Source organism: Pseudophryne corroboree, chromosome 10 (assembly GCF_028390025.1).
Source record: "Pseudophryne corroboree isolate aPseCor3 chromosome 10, aPseCor3.hap2, whole genome shotgun sequence".
Taxonomy (NCBI): Eukaryota; Metazoa; Chordata; class Amphibia; order Anura; family Myobatrachidae; genus Pseudophryne; species Pseudophryne corroboree.
The window spans coordinates 21,803,253-21,829,032 of NC_086453.1; the positions used below are offsets into that span (position 1 = coordinate 21,803,253).

The 25,780-nt window shown below is 41.4% G+C and overlaps 1 protein-coding gene across 1 annotated transcript in view; it reads left to right on the forward strand.

Moving 5' to 3' along the window:
* The first annotated feature begins 5,482 nt into the window (after positions 1–5,482).
* The window catches only part of LOC134965134 (IgGFc-binding protein-like), a 70,793-nt gene continuing 50,495 nt past the window's right edge, over positions 5,483–25,780 (forward strand). Inside the window, exons 1-10 of the mRNA XM_063941661.1 lie at positions 5,483–5,579; positions 10,955–12,184; positions 13,048–13,388; positions 13,523–14,096; positions 17,111–17,709; positions 18,813–19,380; positions 19,533–20,128; positions 22,645–23,224; positions 24,886–25,085; positions 25,478–25,619. Of these exons, the coding sequence (XP_063797731.1) occupies positions 5,483–5,579; positions 10,955–12,184; positions 13,048–13,388; positions 13,523–14,096; positions 17,111–17,709; positions 18,813–19,380; positions 19,533–20,128; positions 22,645–23,224; positions 24,886–25,085; positions 25,478–25,619 (4,927 nt within the window). The remainder of the gene's footprint in view (positions 5,580–10,954; positions 12,185–13,047; positions 13,389–13,522; positions 14,097–17,110; positions 17,710–18,812; positions 19,381–19,532; positions 20,129–22,644; positions 23,225–24,885; positions 25,086–25,477; positions 25,620–25,780) is intronic.

Below are 25,780 nucleotides of genomic sequence, written 5' to 3' on the forward strand. Positions count from 1 at the left end.
TCCATCTGTCTGACCGTCTATGCCTCATCCCGTCTGTCCATCTATACCCCCGTATGGTGCCCTGTGTGTCTTTCCACCCATGCCACCAGCAATCCATCCCCCCCCCCCCGTCCGTCCGTCCATCCGCCTGTCTATGCCTCCACCACATCCTGTGCTGTAGTCAAGTAGTGTCCTCACTTTTTCTCTCTTTCTCTCCCCCTCTCTCTCCCTGACACACACTCTCTTTTGCTCCTCTCCTTTCTACTCTCCATGACACTGTCTTTCTCTCATTCCCTCTTTTACCATGAAAATTCTCTCTCTCTCTCTCTCTCTCTCTCTCCCCCCCCCCCCCCTCTCTCTCTCTCTCTCTCTCTCCCCCTGACACTGCTAGAAACTGTTCTGACTGCTTGAAAGAGCAGGACTAAACACTAGTGATAGTAATTGGCACCAGCCCAGGTATAAAATTTGAAATTCTGCCAGACATGGGAGATATTAATGATCAAACTGCAGTGAAACATTTCCCATTAGGCATTTGAGGCATTTGCCTAAGGGCACCACTTGCATGGGGCCACACTCAAAAACTTGTTTTATTTTTGTCATTTCAAGTTTTCCCAGCATGTCCTACCAGTCCAAACTCAAGACGGCATGCTGTGCACTTAGGTTATTAACTTTGTAGTTACTGTGAACAGGGTGGAACCCATTGGCGTACAGACAGTACAGACATGCCCGGGGGCTGACCAATCAGCATGCATGCCTTGCAGGTGCCTGCAAAGTTATAAGAGAAATATTTCTTACTGGGTACAGACATGCCTGGGGGCTGACCAATCAGCATGCATGCCTTGCAGGTGCCTGCAAAGTTAAAAGAGAAATACAGTATATATAAGCCGTATTCCCCAGACTGAGGGTGGCATGCATGAAGCACCTTATTTTGCATGAGATTCTTCCCGTCACTGATCGCAAGCATAGCACCGTTTAGTAACATTGTATGCTTGAACAATTGCGAGTAAAAGCTCCTGATAACAGCTGTCGTTTGAGATATAAGGACTTCCGTGTTTATGACCTGGGAGATCTTACACACATGCACCACAGCTTTTGGCCAGTGAATGCTGGAGCCACGGAGGAACCACTGGGAGGGATTCTCTTGGAAAATATTCCCTATAAGCCCATAAGCTTCTTTAGGGCAATGCCATGTAACATTACCAAAACTTTCCAGAGCTTGGTGCATGGGGAATATGGTCAAACTTCTTAAAATAGAATTTTTGGAGGTTTCACCAAATTTTTGACATAAATGCATGCATCCTGCCCTGAAGGAGATGGACAAAAGAGCATACTGTACAGTGGCCCAAGCTGCCTGATTGCCGTCTGCTGATTGGCTGTAGCTTTTGTTCTAAGTTCCATGTACTGTGATAGGCCTAATTGTGCATGGGGGATTAAACAGTCAGCACATTTTGAGCTATTCTGTAAGAATTCACTTTCACCTCTGAGAATCTTTAGAATTGGCTTAGTCGATTCATTGAGCTCTTCCAAGACACAGACAATAGAAGGGCAGAATGCCTGTGTCTCTGCAGAAGCAGGTCTCAAATGCAAATCCTGTTACAGGTGGTTAAGGTGCACACTGAAGAAATTGTGCTATTAGTATAGTAGAGCATGATGTACCCTACCAGGTGCTGCCCAGATGATTAGTGTACCAGATACTTGCCAGGTGTATAATGTAAACGGTGCAGCTCAGATGCATCATGTACCTAACCAGATTCTGCCCAGATGCAGAATATGCTAGATACTGCTCAGAAGCATAATATGTTAGATACTGCCCAGATGCATAATATGTTAGATACTGCCCAGATGCATAAAATGGTAGATACTGCCCAGATGCATAAAATGCTAGATACTGTACTGCCCAGATGCATAATGTATCAGATAATTTCCAGATGCATAATGTAACAGATACTGACCAGATGCATAATATGCTAGATACTGCCCAGATGCAGAATATGCTAGATACTGCCCAGATGCATAATATGCTAGATACTGGCCAGATGCATCATATGCTAGATACTGGCCAGATGCATCATATGCTAGATACTGCCCAGATGCATAATATGCTAGATACTGACCAGATGCATAATATGCTACATATTGCCCAGATGCATAATGTACCAGATACTGCCCAGATGCATAATATGCTAGATACTGCCCAGATGCATGATATGTTAGATACTGCCCAGATGCATAATATGCTAGATACTGACCAGATGCATAATATGCTACATATTGCCCAGATGCATAATATGCTAGATACTGCCAGGATGCATAATATTCTAGATACTGCCCAGATGCATAATGTGCTAGATACTGCCCAGATGCATAATATGCTAGATACTGCCAGATGCATAATATGCTAGATACTGTCCAGATGCATAATGTGCTAGATACTGCACAGATGCATAATATGCTAGATACTGCCCAGATGTGTAATATGCTAGATATTGCACAGATGCATAATGTGCTAGATACTGCCCAGATGCATAATATGCTAGATATTGCCCAGATGCATGATATGCTAGATACTGCCCAGATGCATAATATGCTAGATATTGCCCAGATGCATAATATGCTAGATACTGCCCAGATGCATAATATGCTAGATATTGCCCAAATGCATAATATGCTAGATACTGCCCAGATGCATAATATGCTAGATACTGCCTAGACACATAATATGCTAGATACTGCCTAGACACATAATATGCTAGATACTGCCAAGATGCATAATATGCTAGATATTGCCCAGATGCATAATATGCTAGATACTGCTTAGACACATAATATGCTAGATACTGCCCAGATGCATAATGTGCTAGATATTGCCCAGATGCATAATATGCTAGATACTGCCCAGATGCATAATATGCTAGATACTGCCTAGACACATAATATGTTAGATACTGCCCAGATGCATAATATGCTAGATACTGCCCAGATGCATAATATGCTAGATACTGCCCAGATGTATAATATGCTAGATATTGCCCAGATGCATAATATGCTAGATATTGCCCAGATGCATAATATGCTAGATACTGCCCAGATGTATAATATGCTAGATATTGCCCAGATGCATAATATGCTAGATACTGCCCAGATGTATAATATGCTAGATACTGCCTAGATGCATAATATGCTAGATCCTTCCCAGATGCATAATATGCTAGATACTGCCCAGATGCATAATATGCTAGAAACTGATCAGATGCATAATATGCTAGATACTGCCCAGATGCATAATATGCTAGATACTGCCTAGATGCATATTATGCTAGATACTGCCCAGATGCATAATATGCTAGATACTGCCCAGATGCATAATATGCTAGATACTGCCTAGACGCATAATATGCTATGCCCAGATGCATAATATGCTAGATACTGCCCAGATGCATAATATACCAGGTCCTGCCCAGATGCATAATATACCAGGTGCTGCCCAGATGCATAATATTCTAGATAATGCCCAGATGCATAATATGCTAGATACTGCCTAGATGCATAATATGCTAGATACTGCCCAGATGCATAATATGCTAGATACTGCCTAGATGCATAATATGCTAGATACTGCACAGATGCATAATATGCTAGATACTGCCTAGACACATAATATGCTAGATACTGCCCAGATGCATAATATGCTAGATACTGCCCAAATGCATAATATACCAGGTCCTGCCCAGATGCATAATCTGCTAGATAATGCCCAGATGCATAATATGCTAGATACTGCCCAAATGCATAATATGCTAGATACTGCCTAGATGCATAATATGCTAGATAGTGCCCACATGCATAATATGCTAGATACTGCCCAGATGCATAATATGCTAGATACTGCCTAGACGCATAATATGCTAGATACTGCCCAGATGCATAATATGCTAGATACTGCCCAGATGCATAATATACCAGGTCCTGCCCAGATGCATAATATACCAGGTGCTGTCCAGATGCATAATATGCTAGATAATGCCCAGATGTATAATATGCTAGATACTGACAAGATGCATAACATGCTGGATAATGCCCAGATGCATAATATGCTAAATACTGCCTAGATGCATAATATGCTAGATCCTGCCCAGATGCATAATATGCTAGATACTGCCTAGATGCATAATATGCTAGATCCTGCCCAGATGCATAATATGCTGGATAATGCCCAGATGCATAATATGCAAGATACTGCCAAGATGCATAATATGCTAGATCCTTCCCAGATGCATAATATGCTAGATACTGCCCAGATGCATAATATGCTAGAAACTGATCAGATGCATAATATGCTAGATACTGCCCAGATGCATAATATGCTAGATACTGCCTAGATGCATAATATGCTAGATACTGCCCAGATGCATAATATGCTAGATACTGCCCAGATGCATAATATGCTAGATACTGCCTAGATGCATAATATGCTATGCCCAGATGCATAATATGCTAGATACTGCCCTGATGCATAATATACCAGGTCCTGCCCAGATGCATAATATACCAGGTGCTGCCCAGATGCATAATATTCTAGATAATGCCCAGATGCATAATATGCTAGATACTGCCCAGATGCATAATATGCTAGATACTGCCTAGACGCATAATATGCTATTCCCAGATGCATAATATGCTAGATACTGCCCAGATGCATAATATACCAGGTCCTGCCCAGATGCATAATATACCAGGTGCTGCCCAGATGCACAATATTCTAGATAATGCCCAGATGCATAATATGCTAGATACTGCCTAGATGCATAATATGCTAGATACTGCCCAGATGCATAATATGCTAGATACTGCCTAGATGCATAATATGCTAGATACTGCCCAGATGCATAATATGCTAGATACTGCCTAGACACATAATATGCTAGATACTGCCCAGATGCATAATATGCTAGATACTGCCCAGATGCATAATATACCAGGTCCTGCCCAGATGCATAATATGCTAGATAATGCCCAGATGCATAATATGCTAGATACTGCCCAAATGCATAATATGCTAGATACTGCCTAAATGCATAATATGCTAGATAGTGCCCAGATGCATAATATGCTGGATACTGCCCAGATGCATAATATGCTAGATACTGCCTAGACGCATAATATGCTAGATACTGCCCAGATGCATAATATGCTAGATACTGCCCAGATGCATAATATACCAGGTGCTGTCCAGATGCATAATATGCTAGATAATGCACAGATGCATAATATGCTAGATACTGACAAGATGCATAATATGCTGGATAATGCCCAGATGCATAATATGCTAAATACTGCCTAAATGCATAATATGCTAGATCCTGCACAGATGCATAATATGCTAGATACTGCCTAGATGCATAATATGCTAGATCCTGCCCAGATGCATAATATGCTGGATAATGCCCAGATGCATAATATGCTAGATCCTGCCCAGATGCATAATATGCTAGATACTGCCAAGATGCATAATATGCTAGATCCTTCCCAGATGCATAATATGCTAGATACTGCCCAGATGCATAATATGCTAGAAACTGATCAGATGCATAATATGCTAGGTACTGCCCAGATGCATAATATGCTAGATACTGCCTAGATGCATAATATGCTAGATACTGCCCTGATGCATAATATGCTAGATACTGCCCAGATGCATAATATGCTAGATACTGCCTAGACGCATAATATGCTATGCCCAGATGCATAATATGCTAGATACTGCCCAGATGCATAATATACCAGGTCCTGCCCAGATGCATAATATACCAGGTGCTGCCCAGATGCATAATATTCTAGATAATGCCCAGATGCATAATATGCTAGATACTGCCTAGATGCATAATATGCTAGATACTGCCCAGATGCATAATATGCTAGATACTGCCCAGATGCATAATATGCTAGATACTGCCTAGACGCATAATATGCTAGATACTGCCCAGATGCATAATATGCTAGATACTGCCTAGATGCATAATATACCAGGTCCTGCCCAGATGCATAATATGCTAGATAATGCCCAGATGCATAATATGCTACATACTGCCCAAATGCATAATATGCTAGATACTGCCTAGACGCATAATATGCTAGATACTGCCCAGATGCATAATATGCTAGATACTGCCCAGATGCATAATATACCAGCTCCTGCCCAGATGCATAATATACCAGGTGCTGTCCAGATGCATAATATGCTAGATAATGCACAGATGCATAATATGCTAGATACTGACAAGATGCATAATATGCTGGATAATGCCCAGATGCATAATATGCTAAATACTGCCTAGATGCATAATATGCTAGATCCTGCACAGATGCATAATATGCTAGATACTGCCTAGATGCATAATATGCTAGATCCTGCCCAGATGCATAATATGCTGGATAATGCCCAGATGCATAATATGCTAGATCCTGCCCAGATGCATAATATGCTAGATACTGCCAAGATGCATAATATGCTAGATCCTTCCCAGATGCATAATATGCTAGATACTGCCCAGATGCATAATATGCTAGAAACTGATCAGATGCATAATATGCTAGGTACTGCCCAGATGCATAATATGCTAGATACTGCCTAGATGCATAATATGCTAGATACTGCCCTGATGCATAATATGCTAGATACTGCCCAGATGCATAATATGCTAGATACTGCCTAGACGCATAATATGCTATGCCCAGATGCATAATATGCTAGATACTGCCCAGATGCATAATATACCAGGTCCTGCCCAGATGCATAATATACCAGGTGCTGCCCAGATGCATAATATTCTAGATAATGCCCAGATGCATAATATGCTAGATACTGCCTAGATGCATAATATGCTAGATACTGCCCAGATGCATAATATGCTAGATACTGCCTAGATGCATAATATGCTAGATACTGCCCAGATGCATAATATGCTAGATACTGCCTAGACGCATAATATGCTAGATACTGCCCAGATGCATAATATGCTAGATACTGCCCAGATGCATAATATACCAGGTCCTGCCCAGATGCATAATATGCTAGATAATGCCCAGATGCATAATATGCTAGATACTGCCCAAATGCATAATATGCTAGATACTGCCTAGATGCATAATATGCTAGATAGTGCCCAGATGCATAATATGCTAGATACTGCCCAGATGCATAATATGCTAGATACTGCCTAGACGCTTAATATGCTAGATACTGCCCAGATGCATAATATGCTAGATACTGCCCAGATGCATAATATACCAGGTCCTGCCCAGATGCATAATATACCAGGTGCTGTCCAGATGCATAATATGCTAGATAATGCCCAGATGCATAATATGCTAGATACTGACAAGATGCATAATATGCTAGATACTGCCTAGATGCATAATATGCTAGATACTGCCCAGATGCATAATATGCTAGATATTGCCCAGATGCATAATATGCTAGATACTGCCCAGATGCAAAATATGCTAGATACTGCCCAGATGCATAATATGCTAGAAACTGATCAGATGCATAATATGCTAGATATTGCCCAGATGCATAATATGCTAGATATTGCCCAGATGCAAAATATGCTAGATACTGCCTAGATGCATAATATGCTAGATACTGCCCAGATGCATGATATGCTAGATACTGCCCAGATGCATAATATGCTAGATACTGCCTAGACACATAATATGCTAAATACTGCCCAGATGCATAATATGCTAGATACTGCTCAGATGCATAATATGCTAGATACTGCATAGACACATAATATGCTAGATACTGCCTAGACACATAATATGCTAGATACTGCACAGATGCATAATATTCTAGATACTGCCCAGATGCATAATATGCTAGATACTGCCCAGATGCATAATATGCTAGATACTGCCCAGATGCATAATATGCTAGATACTGCTCAGATGCATATTATGCTAGATACTGCCTAGACACATAATATGCTAGATACTGCCTAGACACATAATATGCTAGATACTGCCCAGATGCATAATATACCAGGTCCTGCCCAGATGCATAATATACCAGGTGCTGCCCAGATGCATAATATTCTAGATCAGGGCTGGCCAAACCGGTCCTCGAGATCTACCAACAGTGCATGTTTTCCAGGCCTCCCGGAGATCTGTAGAATTGTCAGTTAGGAATGAATGCAGCACATCTTAATTCGTAGTGACTACACCTGTGCACCAGCTAGGTAGTCTGGAAAATGTGAAATGCTGGTAGATCTCGGGGACCGGTTTGGCCAACCCTGTTCTAGATAATGCCCAGATGCATAATATGCTAGATACTGCCTAGATGCATAATATGCTAGATACTGCCCAGATGCATAATATGCTAGATACTGCCCAGATGCATAATATGCTAGATACTGCCTAGACGCATAATATGCTAGATACTGCCCAGATGCATAATATGCTAGATACTGCCCAGATGCATAATATACCAGGTCCTGCCCAGATGCATAATATGCTAGATAATGCCCAGATGCATAATATGCTAGATAATGCCCAAATGCATAATATGCTAGATACTGCCCAGATGCATAATATGCTAGATAATGCCCAGATGCATAATATTCTAGATACTGCCCAGATGCATAATATGCTAGATACTGCCCAGATGCATAATATGCTAGATACTGCCCAGATGCATAATATTCTAGATACTGCCCAGATGCATAATATGCTAGATACTGCCCAGATGCATAATATTCTAGATACTGCCCAGACGCATAATATTCTAGATACTGCCCAGATGCATAATATGCTAGATACTGTCCAGATGCATAATATTCTAGATACTGCCTAGACACATAATATGCTAGATACTGCCTAGACACATAATATGCTAGATACTGCCCAGATGCATAATATGCTAGATACTGACCATATGCATAATGCACCAGGTGCTGCATATATTCCACAGTTTACTTAGCTACATCTATCACTCTGGCTAAAAACTCTTTCTGTCACTGCTGTGCTCTTATCCAATACTGCTGGGAAAAATGTAATATGTGTTCTTGGTATATACAATATATGTATTTTTTTTTATAAATGTACTGTAAATAGCCAAGAATTTACTTTATCTCACGTTCTATTTGTATAATCTGCACACCCTTCATTCTTATACATACAAATACATTCTATATGTCAGGCACCTGTGTTTTAATGGTCTGTGTATATAGGGCTTGTTTCTGGATACAGAATTACTTTGCTCAAACATAAACAACATGCCTGGATTAACCTTTAGCAAACACACCTAAGTGTATGTAACCTCTCTGCATCCTCACCCCTCACTGCATCCTCATGAATGTCTTCATTATGGTGTTGTTAAATTTGCACATAAGGTAAGAGTGCTCCAAGGCCAACTTAACCAAAACTCACCTTTCTTAAAACCCCAAACTTTTAATAAAAACTACGGAGACAGTGAATGCTGTACTAAGGCCACAGTTTTTATTACAGTACTAGCTGTTGCCCGCCACTTTGCCCATGATACTACTGCCAACATTTTTTTATTTTATTTGTGGTATTATTGCTGGGCAGCCATCAGGGGGGGACTGTGGGGACTAGTGTACCGGACCCTTAAAGAGAGGGGGCCCACACAGTAGGCTGATGCGCACGGAGGACTTCTTAAAACAAGTCTTCACTGTGCATCAGCTCTCTGTGAACTGTTCCTGTAGATCCGCAATGCTAAACCTATATGTAACATCGCAATCTATGACATCACATAGGGGTGGAGCGGTGCCGCAGAATTTTTTTTTTCCGGGGGAGGGAGGGGCCCTGTCTATTTTGTCAGTCCCAGGCCCCACAATTTCTGATGGCAGCCCTGTGTTATAGGTAGCAAAAGATTGGACAGGTAAATTTGCGCAATTAACTGGGAATACTGCAGCAAAGACCTCTCATCTGAAACAAGCAAACACTTAAGCTTGTAAGATTAGGCAGAAAAAAAGTTTTTGATGATAGGGCCCTGTGTTATAGTTGCATTGCTTTGCACTTGTCCCGGGTGTAGCCCAATTGACCAGTATCTATATACAGACTGTTGTCAGCAGCTCCTTCACCCAGTACTCACACCACTTTCACTGTGTGCCCTGTGCACAGACTGCTATGTACTGTAGCCTATCCTATTCAAGTAAATACGAGCCAAAAGCACGTCTCCGGCCACCCACTACAATTGTGCCACACCTATTTCTTGCATTGGTGACGCCATTAAATGTTTTGTTTTTTTTGTTATTGCTCAACTTTAACTATCCGGATCAAGATAATACAAGGTGCAGTTTATTTCTAGGAATTTCCACTACAAAATGATGAATTTTTCATGAAAATTGTAGTTTATGCACCAACTTAGAACATTCACACAGACACAACATTCTCTTAATACTAGTGTACGTAAGAAAGCATTGTGACTCCAGCTGCAATTTGAGGGGGGGGGGGGCATGCTTCGGGATAGACAATGAGGGGTGGGTGACGGCATGGAGTGACTAGGTACAGGGGAAGTGGCAGTAAAGCTTGCTATATTTGCTGTACAGCCCTGATGTTTCTATATTTTACCAGTTATATAACATTTACGTAGAGGTGAGCTTTGTAGGGAGATAGAGTGGAGCAATTGCCCAAAGCACCTAGCCATCTTGTAACTGTATCTAGCACAACCTTTGAAATGACAGTTAGGAGTTGACTGGATGCTTTCGGGAACTTCTCCACTCTATCTCTCTCCCAGGAACAATACATCCCCCCTCCTGGTAAGCCTATTTGAATGCTATACGAGCCTTCCAAAAAGATACCAACAGTAGAGTTAGCCATTGCTACACTAAGGCAATCCCATGGATCTGAAAATAGGGACTTTAGACTATCTCTTTTTACAAAAAATTATCATAAGAAGTGTCTGCACTGAGAACTTTATGTTATGTTTCCATTTTCTTGTCTTTTTTTTCAGGAACCTGCTCGGCTGGTCCACTGGGCAAGAATTTTGTTACGGTCTTCATGCAGAACTACCAGTTATCTTACAGTACTGGCACCTTCAAGCTCTTCATTACTGGGTACAACCCTTCCACTACAGTAACTGTGTGGATGAACAAATCCAGCTTCAAACAGGTCTTAAATGTAAATGACCGATCGACTCTCACTGTCCAGATCCCTAAAAATGCAGAGTTGCCAGGTGTCACTAAATCCTGCAATGTAATAGTAATCCAGGCTGATAAAGAGATCTCAGTCTTGTCCCTGAACTTTAAGTTACAAAGTGCTGACACTAGTATTGTGTATCCTGCTGAAGACCTTGGTAGTGACTACTATGTGGTGACACCTCTGGGTGGCCCTGATGATGGGTTTAAGGAATTTTCTGTTGTCAGCACTGAAGAAGCTACCAATGTAGACATCTATCTCACAGGGGCTGTTACGTATCAAGAGAAACTCTACCCAGCTAACTCAAAGCTGACTGTCCTTCTAGAAGCTTATAATGCTCTTCAGCTACTCAGTAAAGATGATCTCTCTGGGACCAGAGTGGTATCTCAGAAGCCTGTAGCAGTCTTGAGTGGTCACACATGTACATGGAAGAACACAAAGTGCAATCATGTATATGAGCAACTCAGGCCAGTACCTAGCTGGGGTAACACTTTCATCATACCGCCAATCTTCCTACAGACAAAGCCTGATATTCTATATGTGGTAGCTTCTCAGAATACAAAGATCAGTTACCAAATTGGCCCAAATAAATCAACTCAAGACTTAAGTGCAGGGCAAGTAATTCAGCTGGCAATCCCAGTCTCAACATCCATTTACCTTTCGGCTAGTGCTGGAATCCAGGTTATGCACTACTGTACTGGTTGGGCAGATAGGCTTTCAACACAATATGACCCTTTTCTGATGACTATCCCACCAGTAAGCAGCTATTGCACTTCCTACTACATCTATGGCCAACAAGACTTTGAAAACTACGGCACAATAGTTGCAAAGACCACAGACATCTCTAAAATTCTCGTCAACAAAAGCCCTGCCGAAGATTTATCTTGGAATAACATCCCTGGAAGTGATTACTCATGGGCAGCTCAGAGATTAGTAAGAGGCTTCAGCTTCCAATTGGTTGAGAACCCGGCTTCACCTTTTATGTTGCTGTCGTATGGATTTATCAGTCTTAACAGCTATGGATCCCCAGCTATGTGTATTAACAGTAAGTTTACGATTCTCTTTTTTTGTTTTCCAAAAGTAGAATGTTATTTGTTTTATTAATAGGAATTCATGCTGTCTAGTCAAATGATGGCTCTGGTATAATATCAGGCATCAGGTGTCTGTATCCAGATTTTTGAAAACGTTAACATAGAGAACTACAGTTTGGGTCTTCAGAAGTCCAAGTAATGTACATACACCTGATTTTTGCGGATCTGTACTGAACTGAGTCCCAGTTCTGATCTTCTGAGGAGATCTGAACCAAACTGAGTCCCAGTTCTGATCTTCTGAGGAAATCCAATTCGAACCAAGTCCCTGTTTGAATCTTCCCACAGTTCAAAAATTCAAATTGTAAATCTGAGTTTTGGTTTTCGATTTCAAAAATAACAGGATTTTAGCTGTCTTGATCAATTTTCTAGAAATACAAAACTGAAGATTCAGATTTTAAATCCAAATTCCAAACCAAAACACTTGAGGTTGATTTTGCTAAACTAAAACATGAGGATGAAATTAGAAACAAAACCTAAACACAACACGCACATCTCTACTTTAAAGATTTCAATTTGTCAGTTTTAATCAATGTACAAAAACTTAAATGATTAAAATTTTTAAAAGGGCCAATTTTCACAAAGGAAAGAGATTACCAAATTGTCAGATTCAGCAAGTTGTAAATCATATTGGTTGGAACCTTGGTCGTAAAACATTACCAGCAGTTAGCATAGGCCATAACTATAGGGGCTTAAATCAGAAGTTAGTTTTTACATAACTTATTTTACTATGGTGAATAAAATGAATCCACGATAACTTGCACTTACAAGTACCTTAAACTCTAAAATCCTTGAGTAATATTTATTCCTTTTTTTGCAGCTAACTCTGGTCCATCTTGCAGCACCGTAAAATGCAGAGCTAGAGAGACATGCAAGATGTCCAATGGAAAACCAGTGTGTGTTCCGGACTCTGAGGCCTTTTGTCATGCTCTTGGTGATCCCCATTACCGCACTTTTGATGGTCGCTTCTATGATTTCCAAGGCACCTGCAGTTACACCATTGCCAAGACTTGTGGTAGTGACAGTAGCCTTCCAGCTTTTAATATAGCAGCCAAAAATGAAAATCGAGGCAATACCCGTGTGGCCTATGTCAGCTATGTTACAGTTGAAGTGTACGAGTACACAGTATCCATAGTGAGATATGAATATGGCTTTGTCAGGGTAAGTTATATGTCTAGTAAGGGTGTAAATGGGCTCTGTTTACTGAATACATAACATTTGGACAGACAAATTGGGTACTGTACACACTAAGAATTTCTATAGATCTTCCTCATCTTTTCAATTTAAATTTGTAGGTGAATAATCAACGTCAAAGTCTCCCCTTCAGTCTGAATGATGGACAGGTCCGTCTCTATCAATCTGGTGGCTATGTTGTCTTTGAAACTGACTTTTCCTTGAAGGTTTACTATGACTGGAACTCTGTCCTAAAAATATACATCTCCAGTAGCTTTTACAGCAGTGTTTGTGGCCTGTGTGGAAACTACAATGGAAACCCATCAGATGACCTCATGAAACCAGATGGCACTCAGGCTCCTAATTTGCTTGAGTTTGGCAAAAGCTGGAAAGTGGAAGATGGTGACCGGTTCTGCTGGGACAACTGTAACGGGGAGTGCAAGACCTGCCCTCTCGAAACCCAAAAAACATATGCAAGTGAACAAAGTTGTGGCCTTCTATCTAAGGTGCTTGATGGTCCCTTCCGTCAATGTCAATCTGTCATAGATCCAAAGCCTTACCTTGATAACTGTGTCTATGATCTGTGCATGAATGCGGGTTCCAAGCAGATTCTCTGCCAGAGTTTGAAAGCCTATGCTGACGCCTGCCAGAGAAGCAATGTTCAGATTGCAGAATGGAGACAAGTCTCCGGATGTCGTAAGTATAAAATGAATCTTTCTCTAGGATGTGCTATTCAAATGGGGGTATTCAACTGTTATTTGATTTGAGCTAGCCACTCTGAACAGTTAGGGAGATTTGGAAGGCTGGACATTAGAGTTCTTCAACAAAAAACACATTTTTAAAATGTAATTCACATTATGCCACACAGTGACGTCAGTTCAAATTGTGTTACACTGTGGCTTCAGTACAGATTATACAGTACATCATTACTCGCAATTCCCATTATTTCTTACTGTGCCTTCGGCACATATTAATCCTCATCACCCCCTCAGTCCACATTATGCCGCACAATGGGGGTCATTCCGAGTTGATAGTAGCTGAGGCTAAATTTAGCACAGCTACGATCATTCACACTGACATGTGGGGGGACGCCCAGCACAGGGCTAGTCCGTCCCGCATGTCAGTGCCGCCCCCCCCTTCCCCCCCGCAGAAGTGCAAAGGCATCACAGCGGCAATATCTTTGCACTTCAAGAGTAGTGATGAGCGGGTTCGGTTTTACTCGGTGTTACTCGGTTCTCAAAACGGCATCTTATTGGCTCACGGATGTCACGTGTTTTGAATAGCCTATAAGGTTCGGTTTTGAGAACCGAGTAAAACCGAGTAAAACCGAACCCGCTCATCACTATTCAAGAGTAGCTCCTGGCCAGCGCAGCTTTAGCGTGCTGGCTGGGAGCTACTCATCACGCCCGGGCCCACAGCGGCTGCATGTGATGTCATGCAGCCGCTGCAGCCTGCCACCCGTTCGATCCAGCCACGAAACGGCGGCCAAACTCCACCGTTCCACCCCCTCCCGCCCAGCGATCACCTCTGCCTGTCAATCAGGCAGAGGCGATCGCAGCCCTGCTAGGCCTTCGGCTGTCTGGCATGCGCCAGCACACTACTGCGCCAGCGCATGCGCAGTAGGGACCTGTTCGCTCGGCTGCAACAAAAAGCAGAGAGCGAATGGGTCAGAATGACCCCCAATACCCTCCTGATAGAGCAAAAACAGGACTCATGTTTAAAGAACACAGAAATGCAGATAGACCTAGCGAGGGGGTGCTAGGGACAGAAAGGCATAAGGGAGACTGGTACACAAACAAAGATCACAAATGAAAGCCATCAGACCCCTCCACATGCCCCCTAAATGCTAAGAAAATCCTCAACATTCCACTTATACGTCATCACACTACTCAACCTGTCCCTTATATGCCATCAGACTACTTCATGTGCCCCTTATATGCCATCGCATTCCTCTATTTGCCCCTTACATGACATCACACTCCTCTGCATGCCCCTTAAATACTATCAGACTCCTCATATGCCTATTATGACATTACACTCTTCCACTTGCCCTTATAATCTCCTCATTTACCTTTGCCGCTTGGACAGTACACTGGCATTCCTCACTGGAGCGTACTCTGCCCATCTGTCTACTCTCCAGTTTCAGTACCAGTTTGAGTGACCCTCCCCTCCTTACATCGTCCCACATTTGAATATGCCTGTACTATTGGCATTAATAAAATACTGTCCTTAAAATACAACTAATTAGTTATTTTAAAGGTATATGTTTATGATGTCAAAATTCAGAGTGACAACACCAGAATGTCGACCTGGTCTAAATGTTGACATTGAACATATCATCATTCACATGAACTGTATACTATTAGCAAACCAAAGTACTTTGGGTACTTAAGATAACTTAAATTTGCTGGCTGGTTCATCCACATCATACTGTACTACTTTTACTAAATTTGCTTTATACTCCTTGATGAATTAGTAGTTTTTTCAATGCAGTATAACTTCAAATTACAATCAACCATTTGATGAATGCCCAAAAATAGATACAAATAGTTGTTCAGACAAATTGGTTAAATCTAAGGGATTTTACTAATTTGTCTGAACAACCATTTATGTCCATATTCCAGTGTTTGGGAGCAAATAGTCAATCATTATTTGCCCCCATACATTACCACACCTTTGTTTAACCAGCCTACTAATTAAATGGTTGAAAGATCATCTTAAAGTGTGTGGCCTTAAGGTGTGTTTCCTATAAGCATATCCTTCAATTGATTAAAGACTGAACACTACACATAACACAAGCTGTCCACCTATCTAAAAATTATCTTTCCAACCAACCAACTAATTGGCTGGTTGAAAAACCGGTTGTTCATGTGATATTTTTATACTGAATATTGATGCTATTGAAAAGTAAAAGAACGTATTTGGTATAACATCTAGAGTGTATGGTTTATTTAGAGAACAGACTACAGAGTATTTTTTTAGTACTAGCGCAAAACTCTCAATTTGTTTTTGTTTTTCAGTTTGTTATATACAGGCTAAATAGCCAGTATATAAAGTATATGTTCACAAGCATATAGGAGGGTACTATTTTGCTGCTTGATCTATCATTATATTATACTATTGGCTAATTATTGTAAATAATAGCGCCCGGGCATATCTCTTTCTTTTTTTCCTGGTTGAAATACAAATCTGGTAGTGTAAATGAAAATCGAGATTTGCTACCAAACACCAAAAAACAGATGAATAAGGTCATTCAGACAAGTTGGTTAAATCCGTTTTATTTAACCAATTAGTCTGAGAGTTCATTTTCATTTTCCAGCATTTGGGATCAATTACTGTAGTCGATTGTTGTTTGCTCCCATATGTTAGTTGACTGGTTGGAATGATAATCTTTAGATGTGTGCCCAGCTTAAAAATTACAAAATTGTAGATATTGTTAAAAAATGTGATTAGATTTTTATTCAATTTTGTATCCAGCAATTTACACAGAGCTTTGACCATTGCATTATTTTTTGTGAAGTTTTATTAATTATGTAGAGGCATTGATAGACAAACTCATTGGCATACAAGTGATACACCTACTATACAAAACCAGAAATAGCAGGCAGAAGCAACTGCTGTATCCACAGTATAAATTGATATGTGAGGCATGGAGGTGTCTCCTAAGAGGATGATGTTTTAGATATAATTTATTGTTGTTTCCCTCTCAGCAATGCAGTGCCCTGACAACAGCCAGTACAAGCTATGCGCTCAAGCATGTCCACTTACCTGTAACGATGATGCTGTACCATCTGTGTGCTCTAACTCATGTGTGGAGACCTGTCAGTGTAAGGATGGATACGTTCTAGATGGAGGAAAGTGTATACCCAAGGCCAACTGTGGATGCGTCTACCAAGGGAAGCTGTACGCAGCCAATGAGAAGTTCTGGGGTGACAAAAAGTGTGAGAACCAGTGCACTTGCAATCCTGCCACCAGGAAGGTTGAATGCAAATCCACCCGGTGTAAGTCTTCAGAGAAATGTTCAGTGGTCAATGGCCTCCAAGATTGTTATCCCGTATCTTATGGCACTTGCTCGGCTTCAGGAGATCCCCACTACATCTCCTTTGATGGAGTGAGATATAACTTCCAGGGTACATGCATCTACCAGTTTGTTGGACTCTGCAAGAAATCACCAGATCTGGTGGACTTTCAAGTCAATACTCAGAATGATAACAGAGGGAATAAAGTTGTATCTTATGTTTCTGTAGTCCAAGTCAAGGTCTGTAACTTTGATATTGTCATCTCCAGGCAGTACAAGAACAAGATTTTGGTGAGTTTTTTTTTTTAATTGTCCAACAATTTATGCTGTAATTAAAATTCTGTGAATATTTTCCATGTATTACCATTGCATCCACTGGGGCACACCACTGTGACCACTTTAGCATCTTTTACTATAGACGCGCCTCAAACATTATGCTTATACACGTAAAAGCCCTTCGCCTTGTTTATTACCATCGGAAACACCATCAAGACTTGCGCCAGCTCCATGTTACTGTAGCTGCCGAATCTCTGTCAGAGTATGGTCTCCTATATACATGATTAAGTTTCTGAGTTCCACTTCTAAAACAAGCCTGTGACACACCTATAATAACCCAACAGAATGAATATCTCTATGTGTCTGTTTAGTGGTATCGGACCACCAGCCCCGTAACAAGGTGCCAATGCACCCAATACTAAACTCCCCTGATGGTGATCAAGCCTTTATAAGTAATGACTCCATTACATCATCTCACTAGCTGCTTAGAACATCTTACAGATCCTCCAAGCTGCAGAACAGCTCCAAACGGTGCTACGGCAGAAAGCACAGCATCTATCTCCACACAGTATGGGATCCGTGAGCTGGAGAAGGGGGCAGGATGCAGCCGAGGGCAAATACAGCTGGTACCACCACCAGGCAGTCCTACCCTGTGCAGCCGCATAAGCCGAACACCCATTCTTCTGGCACTCTCTGTCACATTGTCAACAATTACCATTTTGACCTTCCTAAAGTCTACACCCCAATGTCGACACTGGAATGTGGACATGGTTCAGTATGTCAACAGACACCATATCATCATCCTCATAAAGTCGGCATGCTTACAATGTCAACAAATTAAATTTCAGTGCATTAAATGTCGACATTATTGGATGTTGACGTTTTGGAATAGACACCACCAGAAGGGTAAGGGTTTGGCTTCAGGAGAAGGTTAGGGTTAGGGAGGGGAGAGGTTAGTGTAAGACACTTTGTGTGTAGTTACAGTTAGAGATTAGGGGGACTGTACTCACATAAACACTGCTTTTAAGACCCAGAGTCATATCCATGGTGTTTAATTACATTTTTATTACAATACAGATGTACTGTATGTTTTATTAATTTTTTTTTCCCCCACACAGCTGAATGGTATATTAACAAACCTCCCCTTCATAGTGGATAATGGCAAGCTGTCCATCTACAAGCAGGGTGACACAGCTATAGTCCAGACAAACTTTGGTTTACGTGTCTCTTACAACTGGGACAGTCGTGTTGCTGTCACAGTTCCTGGTAGCTATGCTGGAGCCGTATGTGGTCTTTGCGGCAACTTTGATGGTGACCAGAGAAATGACTTCCTAATGAAAAACAACCAGCTGACCACCAAGCCAACCGACTTTGGCAATAGCTGGAAGGTGCAAAATGTGCCTGGTTGCTATGAAGATGACAAAGCAGAGTGCCCCAAGTTAGCAGAACTGGAACTCCGACATATTAACAACAAGCAAGGATGTGGAATTATTACAGACAAGAATGGACCTTTCCGTGAGTGCCACGCCAAGATAGACCCACAAGGATACTTCAAGAGCTGTGTGTATGACGCTTGCTACTACGAAGGCAGAGATGATATTCTTTGCAAACTAATAGCCAGCTATGCAGTCTTGTGCCAAGAGGCTGGAGTCACCATATACCCATGGAGAACCAACAAGTTCTGCAGTAAGTCTACCTTGCAATGTTTCAAAGACTGTCTGCTTCTTTTTAGAAATGTTCAAAGGCCATGTTGGATTAGCTGATCAGAAGATGATTATACAGTAGGATGGCTTTATGATAACTATGGAATGTTAATCTTTTTGGTCTTTCATCCACAGGTCCAGAATGTCCAAAGAACAGTCACTATGAAGTATGTACAACTGGCTGTGCTCCAACATGTCTATCACTCTCACCTCCACTAGGATGCAACCCTACATGTTCTGAGGGATGCGAATGTAATGATGGTTTTATCCTAAGTGGTGGAGACTGTGTCCCCATTAACCAGTGTGGCTGCAGCTACAATGATAAATATTATCAGTCTGGGGAAATATTTTTCCCCAGTGGGTTGTGTAACCAGCAGTGTGTATGCACATCTAGTGGAGTGGTGCAGTGTAAGGCTTACACATGTGGACCCAATGAAGAATGTAAAGTTGTCAATGGAGTCCAGAAATGTCAACCAGTGGGTTCTGCTCAGTGTTCTGCAGCTGGTGATCCTCACTACATGTCATTTGATGGACTGGCCTTCAATTTCCAAGGTACCTGCACCTATACCCTCACCAAGCTTATTACAAACAGAGAAAACTTGGTACCTTTTGCCATCAATGTGGAAAATGAAAAATGGGGCGATGGAAAGGTTTCTGTCACTAAACTGGTGTCTCTTGAAGTCTACGGATACAACTTAATTCTTCAATATAATGTCCAAGGTCGGATTAAGGTATGTCATTGTTAATGTTTTATTCAGTAAGAGTGTACTGTAGGTCTGTAGGTAGAATTCCAACTTGTTCTTTTCTAGAACACATAAAGATAAATGTAATAGCCAGCGAACTGAGGTCCCGATGAGTCTGGCCGATGTTTTATACCAACCTTGTTTTGCATTGTAAATGATTGCTTCTTTAAAACATCAGCCAGACTCGCTGTGGGCCTACAATCCGCAGGCTATTACATTTACCCTATAGTCTAAAACACTCGAAAGTCCAAAGATCGTATTGTATGCTCCTTCTTATTCACGTTGGTTTAGTCCACAATTATGCTAGCTACACAACAGTTGCTTTTTGATAGTATTTCCTAATTTCTCTTTAATTTTAAAATCCAATCATTCTAAACGTAATCATTTTTTAAAGTCTTTTATCACCTCTCTACAGAGCTGCTTACTCTTTATAAAATGGCAATAAAATCTAGTCGCATTGGATTTCTAGATTTCTAGTATTTTATTTTTTATTTTTTTTTGTTCTTGCTTATGCTTTATTTTACATTTTTTTCTTCTTCTGGTTTTATCTGTCATTACTTAAACACAATGTGTAGGAATAAGGTAGTCTAACAAGGCATTCCATGTTTAAAACTAGAAAACCTTCCAAATTTGATAAAAGGACCCTTGTTTTGTTTGGCACAAAATGGGGGAGATGTGGATGTTAATAACCCAATATTCTCTCACACAGTATCTTGAAAACTCATTGAGTTTTTTTTATATAGTGTTGAGTTTTATTGTCTGCTCACAACTGTAATTTTGCCCTAAATGTGTGGAGTTTGTTTATTCTCTTTGTGCTTGTATGGGTTTACTCTGGGTACTCCAGGTTCCTCCCACAATCCCAAAATATATGGCAAGTTAATTGGCTCCCAACAAAAATGAACCCTATTAACTCTAGTGTGTGTGTGTGTGTGTGTGTGTGTGTGTGTGTGTGTGTGTGTGTGTGTGTGTAGGCAGACTAGATGGGCTAAGTAGTACATATCTGCCATCAAATTCTATGTTTCTATGGGTTGGTATCGATATGCCTACTTCAGAATGCCGTCAGTCAGAATACCGACCACGGCATCCCGGCGGTGAGAATCCTGACAGGAGCAAGGTAAGTATATTTACCTACCCCTGATATCACCCAACCCTTCCTTCCCATAGCCTAAACCTAACCCTTCCCCCTCTCCCCCCCCCCCCCCGCAGCCTAACTCCAACCCTCACCGGTGGTGCCTAAACCTAACCTTCCCTACCCGCAACCTATACCTAAACCTTGGTCCCCCCGCAGCCTGACCCGAAACCCCCCTCCCTGCAACCTAATCCTAAAGGTGCATACACACTAGGTGATTTTGAGCTCAAAGTACCTCACTTTTGGCATTTTAAGCTACTTTGAGCTCAAAATCGCCAAGTGTTTATGGCTGGGCGATGAGCGGTGAGCGCTGATGCATGCTCCTGCATCATCGCTGGCTGTCGGCCTCTCTTACTGGCCAAGTGAACTTCTTTCCACAGTCTCCTACTGTGGAAATTGGTTCAGCCCCGTGAAAATAGCTGGGCCGGGTTGAAATCGATCAGTGTGTATGCACTGTGCTATTTTCCGCCCAGCGATTTTCACATCATCGCTCTGCATACACACTGGGCAAAACCGTCCAGTGTGTTTCCACCTTAACCCTCATCAGTGGTGCCTAAACCCAACCTTCCCTTCCCGCAGCCTAAACCTACTCCCCCACATGGTTTAACTCTCCGACGGCCCGGCAGTCACTCGTTCGAGATCCCAGCTGTTGGGATTCCGGCACCAGGATTGTGATCCCAGTTGAGATGCCGGCGCCAGCATTGAGAGCAGTTTTGGGACTCTGGCGGCAGTATTTTGATTGTTGGCATTCCGACCTTCAGAATCCTGCTCGGATCCTATTTCTATGTTTCTATCATGTGACAATAACTATTAATTGAACATAGAAGTATAGTTTGAAAAAAGGACTCCCATACGTCAAATTTGGATGTACCTCAGGGCATACATAAAGTGTGAGGGAGTTCATGACCCAATAAACAGAAAACATAGACTTTCTGCAGTGCATGGTGGTGTTGTGTGATCACTAGCCAATAATCTATTGACCACTTTATTTGAAACATGATTACCTTCTTTTAAACATGTGTGCCCATGAGACTCTCCTATTCCTGTACTGCAAGCGGTTATTGTCTGGTCACCAGATTATACATCATTACAGTGTTGGATTATTCATATCAAGAAAAAGTCTTATGATAATCCAAATGGCACTCCTGCAAATTATGAGATACCTATCTTTCTATGAGTAATACTAAAGGAATTATACATTCCCTTTTTATCTCACGTACTATATAGTAGGCAGCAATCCAGACCAGTGAAACAATTAATGTAACTCTTGGTCTTTGTTAAGACAAAGGAATATTTATTATACCCATTTATAGTTTGAAAACCATCAAAGTAATTGTATAGTAATGCATCTACTTACAATGTATTTCCTAATCAGATTAATGGAGTCTACAGTTACCTCCCAGTGACCTTAGAAGATGGCAAGATACGAGCTTACCAGCACGGCATGAGGGTCATCATTGACACCGATTTTGGTGTTCAGGTGAACTATGACCTGGTCTACCATGTCATAGTGACCGTTCCTGGAAACTACAAGGAACAGTTGGGTGGCCTGTGTGGCAATTACAATGGCAACAAAAATGATGACTTCCAGCTCCCCGACAAGAGTCTGACTGCAGATGCCACCATATTTGGAGGTTCCTGGAAGGTCCAGATCCCTGGCGTAATTTGTGACAATGGGTGTGGTGGCAGTGGTAATGCTTGTCCATCCTGTGATGACCGAAAAGTAGAAATCTTCAAGACTGAGATCTACTGTGGATTCCTAAAGAAGCCTGGAGGCCCCCTGAGCGCTTGCTATGCCACTATTAACCCTGATACATACTTCAACAACTGTATCTATGACCTGTGTGCTGGAGCTGGGGACGGAGGCATCCTCTGCAACAGCATTCATAGCTATGTTGCTGCATGCCAAGCAGCCGGTGTCACCATAAATCCATGGAGAACTGACGCATTCTGCCGTAAGTCATTACAGCTTTATGAATACAGCCTTACAATATACAGTACAACAATCTACATTTCATGTTATACAAGTGATTAATAAGTGGGCAAATGGGATGTATATAAAAATATTGCAAATATGTACAAGATGAAACAGTATGACCCATATCGAAGAATGAGATATTGCCTGCAACCACTGATGTTCAGATGTCTCCTCATACTTCTTCCCTTTTTGAGCCATTTTGCTGTGACTCAGACGATCTGACATGGGTAGTGACTGCCGTATTTGCATACTTTTTCCTGAACTTTGCACCTTAGTCGCATAAAAATGTGATAATAGTGTACTAGTTTATTAGGATTAGTACTTATGTAGCTAAGGAATTGGTGTTAAGTCCCAAATTAAGCATAACGATGTATGGGCAGCATGAGACATGGGCCCTCATTACAAGTTGTTCGCTCGTTCTTTTTCTTCGCATCGGTGCGATAAGTCGCAAACTGCGCATGCGCAATGTTCGCAGTGCGTCTGCGCCAAGTAAATTAGCACAAAAGTTTGGTATTTACTCACGGCTTAACGAAGATTTTTCATCGTTCTGGTGATCGGAGTGTGATTGACAGGAAGTGGGTGTTTCTGGGCGGAAACTGACCATTTTATGGGTGTGTGTGAAAAAACGCAGGCGTTTCAGGGAAAAACGCGGGAGTGTCTGGAGAAACGGGGGAGTGGCTGGGCGAACGCTGGGCGTGTGTGTGACGTCAAACCAGGAATGAAACTGACTGAACTGATCTCAGTGGCAGAGTAAGTCTCGAGCTACTCAGAATCCGCAAAGAAATTTCTAATCGCTATTCTATTCGCAATTCTGCGAACCTTTCGTTCGCAATTCTGCACAGCTAATATTCACTCCCAGTAGGCGGCGGCTTAGCGTGTGCAAAGCTGCTAAAAGCAGCTAGCGAGCGAACAACTCGGAATGAGGGCCCTGGTGCGGTCCACACTGTATATCCAGATTGGATATTTTTTCCTGTGTCCTCATTTGCTTATAATATACGGTACTTGTTTCTTAACATTGGTATTTCTATCGCACATGTTTTGATAGAAAGACGCATATTTTAAGAAAATGGTGAATTCTACTTTCTAAAGTTTGTGGTGCACCAAACAGGGATATCTGACACAGTTTAAGGATAGATGCAAGTTGACACATCTGTAAGTAATTAGTGACTGTGTAATTGTCCAGGATGCCATAGAATCTCTTTGGACCATTTCCACAACTAACTGAGACCCACATGCTAGTGAAGCCTTATTTGGTAGGTTAAATGAACTCAAGCAAACTAGTTCTTATGTGTTACAGGCAGCATGTTATGTTACTAATGAATCCTTTGCTTAGGGCATAATTTATTCTTGAAATGGCAAAATAAGCCTCCTGTAGTGTATATTTAACTACTACTATATATAATATCGCCATTGTACTACAGTATTTACCTATCAAGTTGCTCTGAATTAGACATTCACAGAAAACTGACAGCAGCCAAAATGTGTGCAAACAGAGGTGTACGCTAAACCAAATAAACACAATGTATCCTATGAGTTCTCTACTGCCAGAACGTAAAACGCGTTGGTACAATCATTATTTATATTAAGTTGCTGAAGTATGTCCTTGATTTAAAATGTTATTTTATTTTCTCAAACTAGCGATGACCTGCCCAGCCAATAGCAAATATAAAGTCTGTGCTGATGTATGTTCTACAACCTGTGCTGGGATCACCGATCCTGCCGTATGCCCCACCACATGTTCGGAGGGCTGCGAGTGTAACGATGGCTTCTTCTTTGATGGGACGGGCTGTGTGTCAATGAACAATTGTGGCTGCTTTGAAGATGGACAATACTATCAGGTAGGTGTAACTGTGCTCTTGAGGTTCTGTAGGTCTGGAATGGTACAGATGAACAGTTCCTCAAACCGTAAGAACTTTCCAGGTTTCACCTGAAGGAAAAACTCAAATGTAACTGTAGTAAATGGCCAAACTGCAATTCCGTGGAAAGGGGAGTCTTCATCTTGGTAATAATATACATAAGTCTTAATGGTGGTTAACAACATGTGTTCTATGTTGGCTTGAAGGCCATAAAACAGGTTTTCAATAGTACTTCTGTATAATACAAAGGACTGAATAATCTATATCTTTTTGCTGTTACACTCTGATTGTCTTATAAAACATTCATATTAAGCTTTGTATACAGTTACAGCTATCTATTTATTTACTGGCTTGGTTTGCTTTCATTTCAACAGCCTAATCAGCCAGTTCTATCCAACGACTGTAAAGAAGTTTGCACATGCAGTCCAATGGGGGGACTGCTCTGCGAGGACACCGGCTGTGCGGCGGATGAGACGTGTCAGATTACGGATGGTATTGTGGGATGTGTTAATAAAGGTAATGTTTTTATAAGTCATAAAAAATTTACATTTACCAATGAATAATATATACATAGTGTAATTATTATTCGTCAAGCCAAACTTTGTTGTTAAGGAAGAACTGTAGGTAGGTCTGGAGATACCACTTTACTTATTGCCATCTATTGGTTAGCATTATTG